The sequence below is a fragment of the Peromyscus maniculatus genome, chromosome 2 (genome assembly GCF_049852395.1).
Source record: "Peromyscus maniculatus bairdii isolate BWxNUB_F1_BW_parent chromosome 2, HU_Pman_BW_mat_3.1, whole genome shotgun sequence".
NCBI classification, from domain to species: domain Eukaryota; kingdom Metazoa; phylum Chordata; class Mammalia; order Rodentia; family Cricetidae; genus Peromyscus; species Peromyscus maniculatus.
The window spans coordinates 65,690,799-65,711,980 of NC_134853.1; the positions used below are offsets into that span (position 1 = coordinate 65,690,799).

Below are 21,182 nucleotides of genomic sequence, written 5' to 3' on the forward strand. Positions count from 1 at the left end.
TTAGAAAATGTAATGTTTACAATATAGAGACACTCTTCTAAAGACTTTATATAGTCATGTGTCTCTTAACAACAGGCATATGCCCAAAAGATAAATCACTAGGTGATTTTGTCATTGTGAAAAATTATACGGTGTACTTAGATAAACTAAAATGACCACAACAATGTAATCTTATGGAAGCACTGCCCTTAACCAAAACATCATTATATAATAATGGCTGTCTTAATTCATTTAGTCCTCATAATAATCCAGTTAGCTTGGAGCTATTATTATTCCCTGCTACAGATGAGGAAACTCGGGCACAGAAAGTATAAATAACTTGCTTATGGCAGATCCAAGATTCAAACACAGGGAATCAGTTTCCAGAATCTATATAAGCCAGGCTGGCTTCAAACTTGCAATTCTTCTTCCTCAGCCTCCCAGATGCTGGGATTAGAGGTGTGTACCACTATACCAGGCCTCTAGAATGCATATGTACTTTTCTTAAGAATCTGTATATCCTTAACTACTACCCTGCTGTGCTGGATCTGGCAGTGCCCTTACTGCTGAAGAAAAAGGTAATAGGAAATCGGAGGAGACAACAGCATCTTTTTCGTGGCAATGGCATCATCATGGCAAGAGAGGTTGGAAACTGCTGGGAGGGATCCAGATGCTGCTCCAGATTGCCTTTCCGGTGTCAGTGACTAAAGGAAGAGGAGAGTCAGGACAAGAATTGGTGACAGTCACCAGGAAGAAAGATTTACACGGGCCCTACCCCTCAACCTCTAACTCCAGCAGCTGAATTAATGGTGTAACTCCAGCCTGTGGGCTTAGCCAAGCCCCACTCTCCAGAAAGGACCATAAAGTACTCCGAATCTGTAGCAGCTGAGTTCTTTTTATGCTTTGGCGATGGCAGGTCTTCCTGATGCTCAGCACAGAAACAGATAACAAAGGCCAGCCTTGGTACTGCTACCCTTCCTGCCTCTGTGCTGGGAGACAGCGTGGATGCAGGGGCCTAGATGTAAGCCAGTCACACAAGGTCACCCATAAACTGCTCTCTCAGTTGGATAAGTACATTTCCCACCACTCTCCCCTCCAGCAAGTGTACACAAACTCTCATTTTCAGCCCCACATTCAAAGAAGATATGAAGCCTAGTGGTGGTGGCACACACCTTTAATCCCAGCACTTGGGAGGCAGAGACAAGCAGATCTTTGTGAATTCGAGGCCAGCCTGGTCTACAGAGTGAGTTCCAGGAAAGGCGCAAAAACTACACAGAGAAACCCTGTCTCGAAAAACCAAAAAGAAGAAGAAGAAGAAGAAGAAGAAGAAGAAGAAGAAGAAGAAGAAGAAGAAGAAGAAGAAGAAGAAGAAGAAGAAGAAGAAATGAGACATTTAGTATTAAAACATTAGAATGAGCTGAACTTGGTAGCATACACCAATAATCCCAGCACTAGGGAGGCAGATACAGGAGGATTGCCACAACTGTGAGGCCAGCCTGGGCTACATAGCAAGTTCCAGGCCAGCCAACTAAGGATACATAGTATTCTAGTAGAGTTTCTCTGTGGCTATGATAAAATATACTGACCAATGCTGGGCTCAGTGGTACACACCCTTAGCTGCACTCAGGAAACAGGCAGGCAGATCTCAATAAACAATACAGTGACCAAAAGCAACTTGGGGAGGAAAGAGTTTATTTGGCTTACAAGTTACAGCCCATCATTGAAGGAAGCCAGAACTCAAGGCAGGAACCTGGAGACAGAACTGAACCAGAGGCCAAAGAGGAGGGTTGTGTACTGGTTTTTCCTTCCCCCTGGCTTGCTCAGCTATCTTTCCTATATAGCCCAGGCTTACCTGCCTAAGGATGGCACCACACACAATGGGATGGACCTTCCTACACCAATCAGCAATCAAGAAAATGCCTTAGCCGGGCGGTGGTGGTGCACGCCTTTAATCCCAGCACTCGGGAGGCAGAGGCAGGCGGATCTCCGTGAGTTCGAGGCCAGCCTGGTCTCCAAAGCGAGTTCCAGGAAAGGGGCAAAGCTACACAGAGAAACCCTGTCTCGAAAAAAAAAAAAAAAAAAAAAAAAAAAGAAAGAAAAAAAAAGAAAGAAAATGCCTCAAAGACATAGACACTGGCCAATTTGATCTAGGGAAACTAGAGTTTCCCTCTTGGGTGTGGGGGGGGGGCTGTAGGTTTGTGTCAAGCTGACAGCTGAAGCTATGAAACATAGCAAAATCCTGTTCCAACACCGCCTCAAAAAGGGGGTGGGGGTTTGAGGCAAAACCGTTCCTATCCGAGTCAGAATTTGTGTGCACAAAAAGAATAGAGATAGAAAACAATTAAACAATCTAAAAGGCATCTGGTAGCAAAGCGAGGTAGAGGATGAAGATAACTACATAGATGCACATGTAAATAAAGTACTACCACATGAATAATTTAAGGAGATGATGCTGGCAGGCATAATGACATATCCCAGCTCTCGGGAAAAGATTATGATTTTGAGCTTGAGGCCAATGTGGATGATAGAAAGACTTTCCTCAAAAGACTATAGTGTGGCTGGAGCAGACGGCTCTTCTGGCCTCCTCCGGAAGCAGGCAAGCATGTGGTATATAGACATGCATGTACACATTAAATACATAAATCTTAAAAATCTAAACATAAAAGTAAAAACAGGGCGGCGGCGGCGGCGGCGGCGGCGGCGGCGGCGGCGGCGGCGGCGGCGGCGGCGCATGCCTTTAATCCTAGCACTCAGGAGACAGAGGTAGGCAGATCTCTGTGAGTTCGAGGCCAGCCTGGGCTAGAGTGAGTTCCAGGAAAGGCACAAAGCTACACAGAGAAACCCTGTCTCGGGGGAAAAAAAGTAAAAACAAACTGTGATGTGTTAGGAATGTAGCAATGTAGCTCAGTGGTCGAGTGCTTGCCTGGTACGTGCAAAGCCCTGTGTTCAACCCCTAGCACTGGGAAAAAATGGCAAATGGAATTTATGAGTTTAAATTATCCAGATCAGAGGATAGTAAGACATTTTGTTCCTTTTCTTCTTTTTGAGGGGTTGGGTGCAGGAAACTAAACTCAGAGCTTTGTGCTTGCTAGACAAATGCTCTACCACTGAACTAAATCCCCCATACCATGGGGCTGGTGAGATGGCTCAGTGGTTAAGAACACTGGCTGTTTTTCCACCGGCGCAAGCTCAATTCCTATCACCCCTGTGGTGGCTCACAACCATCTGTCACTCCAGCTCCAGGGGACCCACCACCCTCTTCTGGTGAACATGTGTCCTAGTTTGCCTCTCTGTTGCTATAACAAAACACTGAACAGTCAACTTGAGGAAGGAAAGGCTCTGCTTAGCTGACAGGTTAGTCCACCATGAAGGGAAGTCCTAACAGGTTAGTCCACCATGAAGGGAAGTCAGGGCAGGAACCGAAACAGAAGCTGTGTGGAGGTGTTGCTTACTGATTTGCTCTTCATAGCTTACTCAGCCTGCTTTTTTAATTTATTGATTGATTGACTGATTGATTGATTGATTTTTTCGAGGCAGGGTTTCTCCTTGTAGTTTTGATGCCTGTCTTGGATCTCACTCTGTAGACCCAGGCTGGCCTTGAACTCACAGAGATCCGCCTGGCTCTGCCTCCCGAGTGCTGGGATTAAAGGCGTGCACACCGAGCTGTTTTATACAGCCAAGGCCCACATGGCCAGAGATGGCACTGCCACAGTTAACTGGGCCCTCTGAGTCAATTAGTGATTAAGAAAATGTCCCACACGCATGCCCACAAGCCAATCTGATAGAGGCAATTCTTCACTTGAGGTTTCCTTTTCCCAGGTGTGTCAAATTGACAAAACTAATCAGGACATGTGTGAATGGGTGTGCTCATCAGTGGGTGCTCTGGGGAAGCCAGAGGCAGATGTTGGGTGTCATCCTCTGTGGCTCTGCACTTCAGTTATTTTAAATAGGACCTCTCATGGAGCATCCTGATTTGCCTGGACTGGCTGGCCAGTGAGCTGGATCCCCGTCTCTGTCTCCGCCGCCGCCTCTGCAATGCTGGCATTTCAAAACTACCACACCCACCTTTTGCTTTTTTGTCTTTGGGTCAGGGTCTCACATGTAGCCCCAGATAACCTGAAACTCAGAGAGATCTGCCTGCCTCTGCCCAACAACCCCTGCCCCAGGCCCACCCAGTTCTGGGATTAAAGGCATGTGTTACAAAAAGCCTACCTCACACCTAGATTTTATGTGGGTTCTGGAGATTTGAACCCAGCTCCTCATACAGAGCAAATTCTCTTCCCCCGGGAACCACCTCCCACCCTGTTGTTTTCTGTTGGAGATATGCCATTGTTGTGTAACCCAGGCTAGCCATGAACTAACTCGTGGTTCTCCTGCCTTGGTCTAATGCCACCACCACATTCAGGACTTGAATTGTTTCTCTCTTTTTACACTTCTGTGTGTGCATCTAGAATATGTGGACCATGGCTTTCATCTAGAGGGTAGAGGACAACTTGTGGGGGTTTGTTCTCTCCTTGCTTCATATGGGTTCTGGAAAGCAAACTCAGGTAGCCATCTTGCCAGCCATTGAGTTTCTTTAGTATCATGCTTAATCTTATCATAAATGTTCACTGACTCTTCTATCAATCGTCCATTTGTGTTATTTGACCACTTTCTGATAAATGATAACCATTTTATATTAGGGACAGCAGATGCTTATGATGTATTGCAATTGTTGTGTATTTTTAGCTGTTTACACTGTCTGTATCTATTTATACTTTTTGGCCATATAAAGGTTTTGGCTAAAAATAAGGGCCATATTTCAATAGAGTACACTATAAATCTCAGTAACCATGAGGCCAGATCACAAGTAGCTGGAAGTGGCTGTGGGCAGAACCAGGTAGTAATGATTCATGCTCCACAATAAGAAATATGAATTTTATTTCTGAAGTTCTAGATAGCTTTAGGATTCTGATAGTTGATCTTTTTATTTGATGGTGCTAGTGTTAGGGTTCAAGCTTGGGATTTCAGGTATGCTAGGTGAGCACTCTACTCCTGAACTACACCCTGAACTGATGACTTATCCCATATATAAACTAAATTTTTAAAAAGGTGGGGGTAGTGTTGAAGGTACAGCTCAGTGGCAGCAGAACAGTGTGCGAAGCAAACGGAGCACTTGGGGTAAACATCTAGCAGAGTAAGAACAAGAAAGGGGATGGATGGACGGACAGACAGAGCAGGAGAGCAGGGGGCTGAGAAGGACAAGGAGAAAGATGGCTGAAGCAAAGACAGGATTCTCGATGGCTCGGGACTACAGGAAGTCATGGATACACAGGAGTAATCTGGCTTGCTTTTTCTTTCCTTTAAAGAAAATACTGTATTTTTGATGCCATGTTGCCCAGGCTGTCTTCAAAGTCCTGGGTTCCAGTGATAATCCTGCCCTAACCTTCAGAGTAGTTAGAACTACACTCTGCCACCACATCTGGAAGCCTTTTTTTTTTTTTTTTTAAACAATAAAGACAAGTGTAGTGGGTAGCTGTTCCAGCTTTGACCTGGAAGTACTACCCTCATTGAGGCTTCCTGTCACACCTACAAGGTGGGACCCAGAGAGGGGCCTTTAAGACCGGAGATCCAGATGGGCCGGCTCTCTTGGTTCCTGGATCCTGGATGCTGGGTGTAGACCGAGCAGAGTTCTCCAGAGAACACCGCTGGACTGCGCTACACCTTTCCCGGACCCTGTAACCTATCCCTGCACTTGTAAGTTACCCCACAAAATAAACCTCCCTTTTAACTACATGGAGTGGCCTTAACACTTCCACCAATAGACAACACCTGAAAATGAGAGAGAGAGAAAGGATGTGGAGTACGCTTATCACTTTTTCATATATGAGACCTTAACCTTGTTCTTTTTTAAATTTTTTTTTAACTTTATTTTATGTGCATTGGTGTGAAGGTGTCAGATCCCCTGGAACTGGAATTACAGACAGTTGTGAGCTGCCATGTGAGTACTAGGAATTGAACCCAGGTCCTCTGGAAGAGCAGCCAGTGCTCTTAACCACTGAGCCATCTCTCCAGCCCCAACCTTGGCCTTGAAGTCCTCTGTGTGCAATTTGTGACAAGAAATTTTTACATTGCTAAGATTCTTTCTTAAGGAGGAAGACCAAGAAGGCCACAAGACAGACCATCTTCCTAAAAAAATGTCTTTGCCAAAGAGCTGGAACTGGGCATGTCCAGGGCCTTACTACAGTTCTACCCAAACCACACCCTACAACTACTCAGCGCTCTTATGCTTATCTGCCCTCAGGAACCCCAAACCCCAGCTTGGAGTGGCTGAGGACCCTGTGAACACTGCCTGGAGAAGGCTCTCTCTGTTACCCACCTGTGCACTCCCCAGAAAAAAAAGAAGCTGGTTCTGAACTAGGCAGAGGGAGGAAGATTAGGAGTTCAAGGTCATCCTGAGCTACACTCCAAATTCAAGATTGAGGCGAACCTGGGCTACACAAGGCCCGGTTCCAAAAAGAGCACAAGAGAAAAGAAGACAAGAAGACAGGGTAGGGGTAACAAATTCAAAGTCCATGCAGCTTGAGAACGCCACAGACAAATGTGTCAGCAAATATTCTCTGGCCTCATCCACACACAGGCAGTTAAACCACCAAGTCAGCCTTGAAGGCTGAGGATATTTCCGCGAGGCAGAAAGAATATAGAAAGGATATAGCCGCGATGGGAGGAGACTGAACACAAAGACCTGGCGTGGTGGCCCACACCTCCTAGCATCTGGGAGGCTGATGCAGGAGGACTGCCCTAAATTCAAAGCCAGCCTGAGCCACAGAGTAAGGCAGAAGTGTGGGATTTATTTTTTATTATTTTATGTGTATGTGCGCTCTGTCCGTATGTGCAAAAGGAAAAAACTTCAAATGAAAGCAATAAGATATTAATTTCTCACATACACCCCCAGACACAGTCTCAAATAACCCAAGCAGCCCCAAGCTGTCTATATAGCCTCCGTCAGCCTTGAACTCCTGACCTTCTTTCCAGAGCCTCCAAATGCTGGGATTACAGGTAGAAACCAAGGCATTTGATTGCAAATTTTTACTTGTAAAGCTGGCAAAGAATTAACAGAAGAACAGGACAGCAAAACAGAATCCCCTATATTTGCAAAGCCCACACACACACTGGTGGAAGCAGTACAGATCACCATGAAAAGTTATTACAGTTTTCAATTTGCGCTCACACTGAGTCAGCAATTTCAGTTCTGAGTGTCTGCCCTAAAGAAATGTTTGCAGCCAAGTGTGGTGGCACAGGCCACGATCCCAGCTCTTTTCAGGCTGCCAGGTGGACTTCTGGTTTAAAGATATAACCTATTACTTGATGTGATACTTGAAAGGGTAACACATAGACGAGAAAAGTCAGATGTTTTCAGCCAAAACAAAAACACACATAAACGTTTGTAAGGGAAGTCGCGTGGCTGTCGTGACTGAGATAGTGTAATGAAGGCTGAAGAGACAAACAGCACAAGGTGAAGCTCCCAAACCTTCGCTTATTAAGACATACGGAGAGGTAAAGTGTGGGGCATTTACCCACCAGCCCCACAGCTCCCCAGAGTTTTCTTGAGTGTGAGCAGCAGGAAATATTAGATAGAAGGATTTATTGCAGAGAATCTTGCAGAGAGAAACAGATAGAAAATAAAGGATAGCCTCGAGAGGGCCTGGAACCTATTCCAACGGCCCGAATGTCTCTGCCTCAGGGTTTTTATAGAGACGCCAAGGGGCGGAGCAAAAGACCTCCTCCCCCAGCACAGCCAAGTGCAGACCATCTCAGACACCTGCACTCAGGCCGTGGTCCTGATCATCCTCTATTCGGACCTGCTGGGTAAAGCCACGAGGAACCCGAGAACGGGCTCCCACAGTAAAGATGTCTCCAGATAGGTTTGAAAAATAGTCTTCACTGCTCCTTTAGGTCCGGCTATATCCAATTGCCTTGATTTCCTTCAGACATCGAGACAACAGCTCAGCTGGTGAAGCCTGCAGACCTGCGTTACCTGCGTAAGGGAGGAGAGAAGTGCAGTGGTCCACGGGCCCAAACACACACTCCACCACCATCTAAAGCATCACATCCCACACCCTAGGCTTCCAGAGCTCTGTCCGCTAGAAAACGTGCTCAAGCTGGGCGGTGGTGGCCTTTAATCGCAGCACTCAGGAGGCAGAGCCAGGTAGATCTCTGTGAGTTCGAGGCCAGCCTGGTACCAAAACTACACAGAGAAACCATGTCTCGAAAAACCCAAAGGAAAAAGAAAAAGAAAATGTGTTCAACTGCCTTTTGAACAAGTGCTGATTTATATTTTGTGACTTCTCTTGTAATTTGTTCAACTTCCAACAAAAGTCTAAGCAGGAGGCTCAGTGGTCAAGAGCATATATTACTCTTGAAATACTCCATATTTCAAGCTTGCACCTCCAGCTTCTTTGACGTTTCTCAATTGGGTTACTGAATAAGAAAACTACACTCCATTTCTCATTTTTTTTCTTTTGAAAGCCTAAGATTCACTTTGCCAACTACAGATTTTGATTCGCCGACTAGACCTCAAGATGGTTAGAAAATTAAAATAACTAGCTATAGAATTAATTTTTTTATTTTTATTTTTTTTGCTGCTACTCTTCAGCCAAACTGGGTGTTAGATTGACTAGGAAGGAGTCCAGGGCGCTAGGTTTGCATGAGGCATTGCAAACGCTTCCCTGTTGGGTGCAGTCCCAGGCTCCCTCCGCCGCCCGAGGCTCTGAGCCAGAAGGTTCTGAAGCCTGGGCTCGTCCAAGAGGCTCTGACAGATGTGCACTGGGTGAAACCACCAGATCCAGAGCCTGCAAGGTCGGTCTGGGGACTAGGCCGGCCTTGCTCAGCATTTCTTGCCCGCAGGGCTCAGAAACAAGGGTCTGCCGAAAATCAGGCTCCCCGGGTGGGGTGCCCACAGATCCCCTTCCGCACAGCGCCTGCGGCACAGGTCCCAGCGCTGGGAACCAGAGCAGCCTCGGAAGCCCACGGCTCGGGGACGTGACCTCTCCACCGCAAGACTTCCGCACTCTGGGCCCTCACAGTCAAGAAAAGCCTCTAGAAGATTCCGCGAGCTTCGGCAACCGGGCTTGAGTCCGCCCACACAAGGCCCTTGGGCGCCGCCGCCCCGGCGCCCCCGCGCCGTTGCCCAGGTAACCGAGGGGCGGTGGCAGCGGCGTGGGGCGGGACTTCCGGCGAGTGACGCGCCCGGGCTCGGCTACAAAAGAGGTCGGCTGCGGCGGGCCGGGCGGAACTTTCCAGAACGCTCGGCGGGAGGTGGAGGGGGCCGCGTCTGCCCGAGCTGCGCTGTGCTACGCTCCTCTTTCCGCTCTCCGGCGCCCGCCCGCTCACCGGTGAGTCTCGGCCCTCGGGCTTCCCTCGGCCGGCCGCGGCGTGCGGCCCGGGCGCCAGCCAGCCAGCCAGCCAGCCGGGGGAGCCGCAGCCGGAGGCGGTTGGCCGGCCCCGCGTGGGCGGGGGCTGCGGGTTCCCCGAGCCGGACTCGGTGCTCGGAAGGCCGCCGGGATGCCCGCACGCCACGAGGAGGCCCAGGGCCCGAGCCGGCTCCGCGCCCGCCCCGGACGCCTCTCGGTGTGCACCCCTCCGGCTCCGCCGCCCGCGCCGGGTGGGCAGCGCCGCGCACGCGCGGACCGAGGCAGGGGTGAGGGGCTGCGGGAGGAGCCGGGCGGAGGCTGCAGCGGCTTGTGCTTGTCCTGGCTCTCCTCCCTCGCTTTGTTGAGGTCCGGCCTTCCCCCGCCGCCTGTTCGATCTGGGTGGGAGGGAGAAAGGAAGGAAACCTTTAACGGTCGGCGCCAGGTGCCGGGGAAACCCAGAGGGCGAGTCCGCTCGGCGGGCCTGGGGGACGAAAGTGGGGGAGCTGCGAGCAGGAGCAGGATGGCGGCGGCGGGGCCGGGGCACCTGCTCCCCGCAGCTGGGCTCCCAAGCCACTCCTCCGGCCCCGGGAGTCCAGTCTCTTTCCGGCGAGTGTATGGCCTTATCAGATGTACAAAGGCCGTGGTAGTGTGCTAACCAGTGGACAGGACCGTCCGCGCTGCTTTGGGCTACGCGCACAACCTCTGGGGGAAAGGAAACCGGAAGAAGCGCGCTTACACATGTGTTAGTGCGGGAGAGGAGGAACCAGCTGCTAGAAAGGCTTTCGAATTCCCCGAAATTTATGTTTATATTTAGTCTGTTCGAGTTTGCAGCCGAATCCTATCAAGGATTGCTAGCTTATAAGAAGTTAGGGAAGGCTGTGTTCTTTATACAGCAAAGAACAGATTGCTTTAGTTGTGGTAATTAAAAGCCAGCCATGGTGGCGCACACCTTTGACCCAGAGCGCAGAAAGCAGAGAGGCTGGTGATCTTCTGAACAAAATTAAAAGCTAATTTAAAACACCCGCTTTTCTGATTTCAGGCTGTGAAAAATGGTGAAAGAAACCACTTACTATGATGTTTTGGGGGTCAAACCCAATGCCACCCAGGAAGAACTGAAAAAGGCATACAGAAAATTGGCCTTGAAGTACCACCCTGATAAGAATCCAAATGAAGGCGAAAAGGCAAGTACATTCTCAGACAGCTCAGCAGTGTTGCCGTGTGTATATTTCTGATGGTGCCTGAAAGTCAAGGTCGTCCTAATACAGTGGCTGTGCTTTGTGACACTTATTTCTAATGGGATTTCTTTTTCTGAAACAGTTTAAACAGATTTCTCAAGCTTATGAAGTTCTTGCTGATTCCAAAAAAAGGGAATTATATGATAAAGGAGGCGAACAGGCTATTAAAGAGGGCGGAGCAGGTGGTGGTTTTGGCTCGCCCATGGATATCTTTGATATGTTCTTTGGAGGAGGAGGAAGGATGCAAAGAGAAAGGAGAGGTAAGAAAAATCTAGCTTACCTGCAGCAGAACGAAGTACTGCTGATGAAAGACTGAGAATTTACATTAAGTGCTTGTTTACATGTTGGTATAATGTTAAACTCTGTCCATGAACTGCCTCTGATTTCTGGTGTCATTTATAATTGAGATGTTTGTGTACTCAAAATAGCTAAGCCAATCTAGTGGGTATATCCATCTCCACAGATTCCCAGACAGTAAGGTAACAAAGCGTAGTAACTTGGGCTTCTAAGCACTTACAAGTCTTGGGTCCTTGCCCCTAGAACACAGTGTTAAGTGCAGTGGCCTTTTTCAGTTAAAGATGACAAAAAAAGTTGTCCATGGGCTGGACAGACTTCTTGGGAAGATAGTATTGGAGGTCAGAATAGTACTTCATTCTCAATATAGTTTGCACACAGTTCTAGAACAGATTGGTAGGCCATTTAATTTTACTTTGCCCTTTTAAAGGTTTAGGAAGACTTAGAGAAATTGTTTACTGTGTTTTTCAGCTGTGGCCCTGAGAAATGGCTCAGTGGTTAAGAACACGTGTGTTGTTTGCAGAAAATCCAGGTTTCCTTTCCCAACACCTACATCCAGTGGCTCCCTACTGCCTGTAGCTCCAGCTCCAGGGGATCTGATAACCTCTTCTGGCCTCTGGGCTTTCACATATGTATGCACACAAATTAAAATGAAAGAAAATGTGTATATCACACTCACCTTGTGTTGTTAGCCATAGGATGGTATGGGCTCCTGAAAAGTTCCCACTAGCCTTCTTGGCTTGCTGCTGCTTTGGAAAGTGTACTTGGTCAGTTTCCAGAAGCTTTGTTTTTCTTTTCTGGTGCTCTGTATACAAAGTTTAGATAGCCTACTCACATGTTCTCTTTAGCTGATGGAAACCCAAAGTGAAGCTAGAAACAGAAGGATGTGATAACGCTTAACACCTTGTTTAAGAGTAAATGTTCCGGGGTTGGGGATTTAGCTCAGTGGTAGAACACTCCATGCCTAGCAAGCGCAAGGCCCTGGGTTCAGTCCTCAGCTCTGGAAAATTAAAAATAAATAAATAAATAAACAAATAAACAAAACCAAAAAAAGTAAATGTTCCTTTAGGTGTGATGTTCAGAAAGGATTGAAGCTGTTCAGTTAACCAACCACTCAGTGCTGTCTTGTGTGGGTAAAGTCCTAGTGGAAGGATCACTAGCTAGGAACTTATTAACCATAGATGAGTGGTTTTATTTCCATAGCCTGGTTGTCCTTATGTGACCTCAACCACCTACTTCCCATTGCAGTAGGTAAATTATACGTGACATTCCTTTGTAGTCACTAGCCAGATGTGGATCTTTAAATTGAGATTAATTTAAGATGGGGAAAAATTCTCTGCAGCTGAGGTAGCCAACACACTTAAAATTGTGTCCAGTGATTGTGACTAGTAGTTGCTATATTGAACACATAAAATGTGTCCATTGTTACAGAAAGTTCTGTTCTATTACAATGGGCATAAGAAATTTATCATTTGAAACAACCAGTGATAGCCTGGCAGTAAAAACTATTGAAACAGAAGTAGGAATTGCTGTTTCAGTCTCCAGCCAATCTTGATTAGAAAGAATTGACTGTTTGGATGAAGTAACTGGCCATGTTGCTTAATGCCTAATAAGTGAAACCTTCAAAGGGATATGTGCTTTGAATTATTGTGAAATGTGCCTGAACATTGAGTGACTTTTAAGGTAGTAGTAATTGTTGCATTTCTAAGAGGGCCTCTTAGGATTAGATCAGTTTGAGAATCAAATATTGGGTGAATGTTGTATGTGGGTATAACTCAACAGATACACAGGATGAGGCTGGTCTTTGATTATCCTTTTTCGTTTTTACAGTGTCTTCAACAGACATTACACACAGGTTTTTAATGAGCAGTGTCTCGTTGCAGGTAAAAACGTTGTGCACCAGCTCTCAGTGACCTTGGAAGACTTGTATAATGGTGCAACAAGAAAACTGGCTCTTCAGAAGAATGTGATTTGTGACAAATGTGAAGGTAAGGAAGGGTTCTTGCCGGTGGGTTGTTAAATAGTTTCTGAGATAAGGTATTACAGGTCATTAGGCTGGCCTTGGACTTGTGTCTTCTGTCTCAGCCATGAGACATGGGATTACCCATGCCTAACTTTGGATAGACAAAACTGATGCTACATTAAAAGCACCTGAGCCTTCCACCAAGAACTCATAATGGCTTTGTTGTGACAGTTTGATGCTCTCCTGTTCGACATCCACTGAACCCCTTCTATTCCTTAGTGTACTCTTCTGTATGCCTTTGTTTTGATGGCCCAGTGAGTCCTCTTAGAGTCGCTTACAGGACTGTGGGTGAGGGAATGTTGACAAAGGACAGGCACCTTAGTCAGTGGCTATGTTACAGAAGAAAATGTCTCTCCAGGGGTGAGGTCTTGACATCAGCTCCTCCCTTTATTATAAGATATTGATAGAGGCAGGCGGATCTCTGTGAGTTCAAGGCCAGCCTGGGCTACAAAGCAAGTTCCAGGAAAGACACAAAGCTACACAGAGAAACCCTGTCTCAAAGAAAAAAAAAATGTTGATGGGCCCAATCTTGTATAGATCCTAAGTAGCGCTTTTTTTTTTTTTTTAAACACACTTTGTATATGTTTGTGCATGCTGTGTTGTCCATGTGGGAGATGAGAAGACAATTTGTAATCGGTTTTCTTCTTCAACCATGCAGGCATTAAAAGATCAAACTGGGGTTGGTCAGGCTTGGTGAGGCCAGCAAACCCTTGTCTCAAGGGGAAAAAAATGTGATGTAGGAACACATTAACTTAAGATTGTGGTGCAGGCAGTCTTGGCTCACTGCTCCTTTAAAGTGTTCTCAAGAAAGTGAAATTCTGCAGTTGCTTGCAGGCAGATATCTTCACTGTTAGACCTGCCTACTTTGAGCTCTAACTGGAAAGGCATGATACACCCCACCCCACCCCCATCCCTTACCTTACCTGTGTTATCTCTCTTGTACTGCTTCATGCAGTACCTATGGAGGCCAGAAGAAGGCATCATATCCCCTGGAACTAGACTTAAAGAGGGTTGTGAGCCACCATGTTGATTCTGGGGATCAAACCCAGGTCCTCCGGAAGAGCAGCCAGAGTCATCTCATTAGGCCCTGCCTTCCCTTCCTATATCTCCCCTTCCCACCCCTTTGTTTCTACCAGAATCCTAAGAATACATGCTCTGACACTCCTGGGCATGTTCATGTCTAGAAATTGTCATGCCCTCACCCCCCCTCTCCACACACACAATTGCTTGCTGACCTTCATTGTTGAACCATTTCAAAAGGCAAGACTTCTCGCCCTCATGGCAGCTGCTGAGATTTGCAGCTTGCCTACCTTGTTTTTGTTTCTTTTCCTCTCAAACTTCCAAAGAAAATATTTTAGAAAACTCATGATTTTGAAATGGCTTTTAGAGTCTGAATTTGTACATTTTAGGACAGCAGTCCACAAGGCCTTGAAAATACTGAGGGGTTAGATTCTGTCTGCTGCTAAGTTCATACATAAGTTTCTTTTGAAACTCTAGGCCGAGGTGGTAAGAAAGGAGCAGTAGAGTGCTGTCCCAACTGTCGGGGGACTGGCATGCAAATAAGGATTCATCAGATAGGACCAGGAATGGTTCAGCAGATTCAGTCGGTGTGCATGGAGTGCCAGGGTCATGGAGAACGCATCAGTCCTAAAGACAGGTGTAAAAGCTGCAATGGAAGAAAGATCGTTCGAGAGAAGAAGATTTTAGAAGTTCATATTGATAAAGGTGAGTTCTGATTCATGTGTTTATTCTGACAGTTTTGTTCATGGTGTATAATGAGTTTTGGTAATTTTCACCCCATCCCTCATTATCTTCTGTAGCCCTTCCCATCAGTTTTCATCATCTTGTGGTAGGGTTGGTTGTGATGCATGAGTTTAAATAGGTTAGGAGCACTTGCATGAGCAGAAGTGGGGATTATACATTTACTGGAACAGAGGCAGTTTGTCAGTGGCTACACCGTCAAAGAAACAGACTCCCTCCAGTAAACATCAACTGCCAATAATTCTAGAGAGTGTGTGGTCTTAGGAGCCTGTCCCTCACTTACGATTATTTTTAAAACTATCTTTAGATTAGATGAATGATCCTACGTGTCTTAGTGTGTAAGAGTAGTCTTTCTGGCTAAGTGGCAATAATTACAGAACATTTTATCCAAAATCAGTTCTTTGAAGTGTAATTATTCTGTCTCAAAGAATTATGCTGTGTACATTCTTAGGAATTAAAGAAGAACAAACAATGTGTGTGAGGTGAAGAATAAGCTTCTTATATGTGCAGGGGTTACAGTCCAGTATAACACATCTTTAAAGAGTATGTGTGAATATCATTCCTTTTTTTAATTGGTTCTTCAGCTTAATAAAAATGTCTTTCTCTTAGTGGGATGGGGATGTTTTCTGCGTTGCAGAGGCTGGCCTCAAACCCTGTCCTTTGACTGAATAACTTGTTTCTTTATTTTGAGATAGGATGGGACTTGTGTAGCTAAGGGTGACCATGAACTCTTGGTCCTCCTGCCTCCACCTCCCAACTGTTGGGATTACAGGTGGGTAGTACAGTTAATTCTCATTCGAGTTAAGAGTACAGTAAAAATGGTTTGGGGGCCGGGCAGTGGTGGCACATGCCTTTAATTCCCAGCACTCAGGAAGCAGGGTTCAGGCCAGCCTGGGCTACAGAGCGAGTTCCAGGACAGTCAAGACTACACAGAGAGCCCTGTCTTCAAAAACAAGAACAAAAAAGGTGGTTTTTAAGTGGTCCCCCCCCAACATATTTTTATCAATGGAACCTAGTTCTTGCACCTCTGCTGGAAGCCATCTATTATGGAGAGTGACATTTCAGCATCCTATCACACAGTTTTTAAGATTTCTTTTCAATGGCTTCTTGTTAAGGCTGTTACTATTTGGGGGACGGGGTGATAAGAGGTTGTCACAGAAGTCTTCCATGTCCCTCTTTCTCAACTGTATCTGCAATCATTGCTATCACTACCAACATAGCTTATTTGCTCTTTTCGGTCTTTAGGAGTGGATCATGGGCTTCCACATGTTTTCTGGTGTCAGCACAGACCATGAACAGGGCTCCTGGTTGCAGTAGGGCAATGGACCCAGATAAGGCCCTCCGATGCAGCTGGGATCATGTACATACATCTACAGCTTCAGGCCACAGCATAGACCATGATGTCTGCCCAGCCACTGTTTTAAGTTTTTAACATTTTTTAACAGGGTTTCAGTATGTAGCCCAGACTACTTGTGCCTCACCAGTGCTGGGATCATAAGCCTGCCCCCCAAATGTGGGCCCTGGGCTCAGCGGATAACACTGATTGTATAAGCATGAGGACCTGAGCTCAGATTCCCAGCACCAAAGGGGGAAATGCTAGGTATGGCCATATGCTAGTCTGTATACTCCAGCCCTGGAGGTCTAGGGGTCGAGACAGCATCACTGGGGCTTTGGGCCCAGCTATCTCCAGGTTCAGTGAGACAGGAGGAGGCCTGACTTCTCTGCTGGCCTCCATGAACAAGTACACATGGGTACAACACACCACAAAAGGCTAGAACTTTATTAAACTAAAGTGTGTGGGCCTGAGTTAGACACAGGTAGGAATCTCAGCAAATCCATTCCTTTAAAAAACATTTGCTCTATTGAAAAACACTCAGTATTTTGCATATAGACTGCATGGGCTAAGATAGTATCCAATAATAAAAAGCAGCCATTTGGATTTTCAAGACTGGCTGTCCTGGAACTCACTCTGTAGACCAGGCTGACCTTGAACTCAGAGATCTGCCTGCCTCTGCCTCCTGTGCACTGAGATTAAAGCTGACACCACCTGACCAGCACCCTTTTGTTTTTAATGAGTCCAGGCTAATAGAAACGAAACCCAGGGCCTTTGCATGTACTGGGTAATTGTCTACCACAAAAAATTGTCTACCTATTGCAAAAGATGATGAGTTTTTATTGTAGTTTTTGAGCAGAAAGAACATAGAGGGAAAATGAGAACTGAGCGAGGCTTTGAGGGACGAGTACTCAATTGTGGATTTTTAAGTAAGCCTAGTACTTTTCTTACTAGAAATACTGGTGGTCCAACAAAAAAGGCAGTTGACACTGCTGCTCACTTTAATGGTAGTGACTACAGATTATTATACAATAGAAAATAATTAACAGTTAGTGGTTATAGTGTTTGCCAGGTGCCAGTTTGGTTCCAGCATGGGCATTTTTAATCCTCAGTTGCTTGAATGAAATGTCTTTTTGGGAAAGTTGAGACTTAGGATGGATATGCAACTAAGTAGGTATTTTTCCTGAGATTAGAAACTTGATTCTTTGTAGAGAGTTGTATCACCTACTGTTTAATAGCCTGCTTCAGTACCAGCTGGACTGGATTAAGTCATTTCTGTGGTATTTGCCATCCACAAAGACTTGATGCTTTAAAACAAAGCAAAACAAAACTATGTGCATGCATATGCTGGCCTACATGTAGAGGTCAGAAGGACACCTTGTAAGAATTGTATTGAGGATTGAACCCAAGGCCTCAGCATATGTTGTACCACTGAATTACATCCCCAGACCACACTTGTGTTTTAATAGATTTTATGATCTTGACCTTCGTGTCTGATATCAGTAAAAGTACAGAATCATTCTGTGTTTAGGTATGAAAGATGGTCAGAAGATAACATTCCATGGTGAAGGAGACCAAGAACCAGGACTGGAGCCAGGGGATATTATCATTGTGTTAGACCAGAAGGACCATGCTGTTTTTACACGGTAAGACTTAATCACTCTCTCACACTGTCTTCTTGCATGCTTGTTGAGTTCTAGTTTAAGTGAGCTTTCATTTTCTCTTAGAACACAGAATAAATAACAAAGGTATGTGTAACAGCTGCAGTGTGTCCTATAGAAGCGCATTACCTCTACAGTTCTAAATGGCTGGAAGTAGAATCAAGATTTTAGCTTTTTGTCTTCAAACTAAATTGTTGACTAGATGTTTTCTGAGTGTAAAGAGCAGACAGCTGGAGAAAGCCATAGAGAAAACCTTGCTGCCTCCCCCATCTCTTCAGTCTCTGCGCAGTCGATTCAAAGTAACGCCCTTCACCAATTTCCTATCCTTGGTTCATGCTGAGTTTAGTTGTCTTATGTGTAAATAACCCACACTATCTCAATAAGAAACTAAAATTGAGGCTCTGTTAAGTATATATACATGTTCAAGTCTGCTGTACTGAACTTGTATCTTGAAGCACAAGATTTCTAAATTTGACTTGGAGGTGGGTTACGGGGACTGTGTGAAAGGGACTTGTTTAGGAAAGGATATTTCACAGGTGTTTATCTATGTTGGAAAAGAAGTATAAACTTGAGGGAATGCTAACTGTTAAAAGATGCTGTCATGATGTAGTAGGCATTAATACACATATTAGCAGAGAACTTTTTACTGTCCCTTGAAAGCAGTCATAATTGGCATAAATAATCAAAGATCCAGCCCAGGTCTGTTTCGGTTTACACTGGTTCCTGTTTTCCAAATGTCTGTTGGCTTCCTTTAGTGTCAGTGTGGTTTTTCTCTCCCCTATTTCAGAAACTAGATTTAGGGGTTGGGGATTTAGCTCAGTGGTAGAGCGCTTGCCTAGCAAGCACAGGGCCCTGGGTTCGGTCCTCAGCTCCAAAAAAATAAAAAGAAACCAGATTTAGCCAGCAGTGGTGCTGCACACCTTTAATCCCAGAGCTCTCTTGAGTTCTAGGACAGCCAGAGCTTTTACACAAAGAAACCCCGTCTGGAGGGGGAGGGGCCGTAGATTTAAAATTGTTTAAGACCAAAGCAGGCCTGCCTTGATCTTCTGCCCTTTGTCTCCTACCTGGCAGTATAGGCCTACACCACTGTGTGCAGAGCTCTGTGGTAAGGTTTTATAGCTTGTTAGAGCAAACAGCTGGCTGTTTCCAGATAATTTGCTAGCTCAGCTTTTCAGTTGTTTTCCAAAAATGGTAAGTTTGCCCACTGTGGTGTATCATTTGGTGATTTGAAATCATTTGGTGATTTGAAAGATGTAACTGTGCCTTATGTTTGCATTGCTATAGACGAGGAGAAGACCTTTTCATGTGTATGGACATACAGCTGGTTGAAGCCTTGTGCGGCTTCCAGAAGCCAATATCCACTCTTGACAACCGAACCATAGTCATCACCTCTCACCCAGGTATAACTAGAGGAACCTGTTGTCCTGTTTGGACTTCTGAGGGGAAAGTGTTGTCCTTTCCTTCTTTGGTTATGTCCTTCCTAGGGCTGAAATGAAATTACAGGGCCTTGGATAAATGTCTGTTACCTCTTAGAAAAGCCATAAATAAAGGCAGCAGGGTTGTTGGGCCAGTTAGCTCAGAGGTGTTTTCTGTGTGTGCTGCTTTTTGTTTTGTTTTGTTGTTTTTGCCTTATGTAAATGTGACCATACTTAAAGAATTTGGCTTGAACATCTTCAGGTCAGATTGTCAAGCATGGAGATATAAAATGTGTGCTAAACGAAGGTATGCCAATATACCGTCGGCCATATGAAAAAGGACGTCTGATCATTGAGTTTAAGGTAAGCTGTAATGCTCAAGGACATTTAAAAATGGTTAACTTACTAAAATCTAATGTACCAAATTCATTTACCTTTGTTCAGGAAGAATTGGAAAACCAGATACTTCTTGGTACTATGACAGTTAACTTCTGTTAACATCTGGCCTTGGTGGTGTGCCCCTGTAATCTAGCACTTGAGGGGATTGGGTAAAGTACACCTTTCATTCCAACATTCAAGGTCAGTCTGGCCTACAGAGCAAATTCCAGGACAGTAGGACTACACAGAAACCTTGTCTGAAAAAAAATAAAAAATAACTAAAGAAATGGGTAACTACATGTTTTTCTGAGGGAAATAGTTCCAGTGTACTTAAAGGATCTAATGATAAGATCAAACTTAACTGCAGTTTCTTTTTTTTTTTTTTTTTTCCAGGTGAACTTTCCTGAAAACGGCTTTCTCTCTCCTGATAAACTCTCTTTGCTGGAAAAACTCCTTCCTGAAAGGAAGGAAGTAGAAGAGACTGATGAAATGGATCAGGTAGAACTGGTGGACTTTGATCCGAACCAGGAAAGACGGCGGCATTATAACGGAGAAGCATATGAGGACGATGAACATCACCCCAGAGGTGGCGTTCAGTGTCAGACCTCTTAATGGGCCAGTTACTCTGTCATTCTATATGCAGTAGTGAATGTGGGAAGGACTGTAATCATAATATGCTCACTACTTGGCTATTGTTTTTGTTTTAATATTCAACTATAGTAGTGTTTTAAAAGTTAAATGAAGAATAAACACAAATATAAAAGCTCTGACTTTGCCCTGTATGTATGATGACTTCAATGTGCAAGATGAAGTTTAATACTTGTAAAAAAAACTACTTTAAAAAGTTCCCTAGCATCTGTTAGGTCATATCTTGTGTAACTGATAATAGCTGTGTACATTAGACTGACAAGCTAGGTATGTGTTATATGACCCTTAATTGTTAAGCTGTGGAATTAAAATTCTGTATTTAATGGTAATCAGAAAAAGAAAACAATTAGTAGTGACATGTTGGTCTGTCTAGTTGTATGAAGTGGACTAATTGTGATGCCTTTGCATTGTATTGCCTCAGCCATTACTAGAAGGTGGCATAATACATAATTCCGCCTGTTGTTAGTGATAGAAATGATACATTCCTAAAGAAGTTTATCGTAAGCTACTGCTTAAGGGCTTGCTCTTCTAGATTGCAGTCCCTTCTGCTGTGCCATCTTTTAAAAGTATATATACATATATACATACACAGTTAGAAAACATGGTCACCTTTCTTCCCTTTTCAACCATGATAAGCCCTTGGGCAGTGACTTCCAAAGCCCAAGTAATTTACAAATTGAAGTGAAGAGACCTTGTATGTGAAGAAGTGATTTGCATGTATAATCCAGGAAAGGCGTTCCTTGGGTCTGTTACAGGCTTGCTATTTGACTTAGGCTTCTACGTAACTGCAATTTAATGTTGGTAGTATATAGCAAATTATGAATAGCTTTGTTGTATGTTTTAAAGTCACATGTTCACATGCTTAAATCTGGATATCCGAATTTAAGCAGTTAACTGAAATGTATGACTGTCTCCTAATATACTGATTACAAAGTGTTTCCAGTGTGTCACTGCAGGCCTTTTTTCTCAGTTCAAAGCTTTGCTTTTAGGTGTAACTTGATTATTACTTTGTTCCTGAAATGTGCACATGATTAATATATATGGGTAGGGAGTAAAACTATGG

General features: G+C 44.9%; 1 protein-coding gene across 2 annotated transcripts; it reads left to right on the top strand.

Moving 5' to 3' along the window:
- The first annotated feature begins 9,214 nt into the window (after positions 1–9,214).
- Dnaja1 (DnaJ heat shock protein family (Hsp40) member A1) lies at positions 9,215–21,057 on the top strand. 2 transcript variants are annotated; one of them, XM_076564049.1, is made up of 9 exons: positions 9,215–9,353; positions 10,411–10,552; positions 10,689–10,866; positions 12,784–12,888; positions 14,421–14,648; positions 17,549–17,663; positions 18,963–19,078; positions 19,356–19,456; positions 19,865–21,057. In XM_076564049.1, exons 2-9 carry the CDS (start codon positions 10,421–10,423, stop codon positions 20,081–20,083), a joined length of 1,194 nt encoding a protein of 397 aa, XP_076420164.1. In that variant the 5' UTR covers positions 9,215–9,353; positions 10,411–10,420; the 3' UTR covers positions 20,084–21,057. The 2 variants fall into 2 exon arrangements, with proteins under 2 accessions (XP_076420164.1, XP_076420165.1); XM_076564050.1 differs by lacking the exon at positions 9,215–9,353 and adding an exon at positions 9,621–9,737.
- Positions 21,058–21,182: the final 125 nt, after the last annotated feature.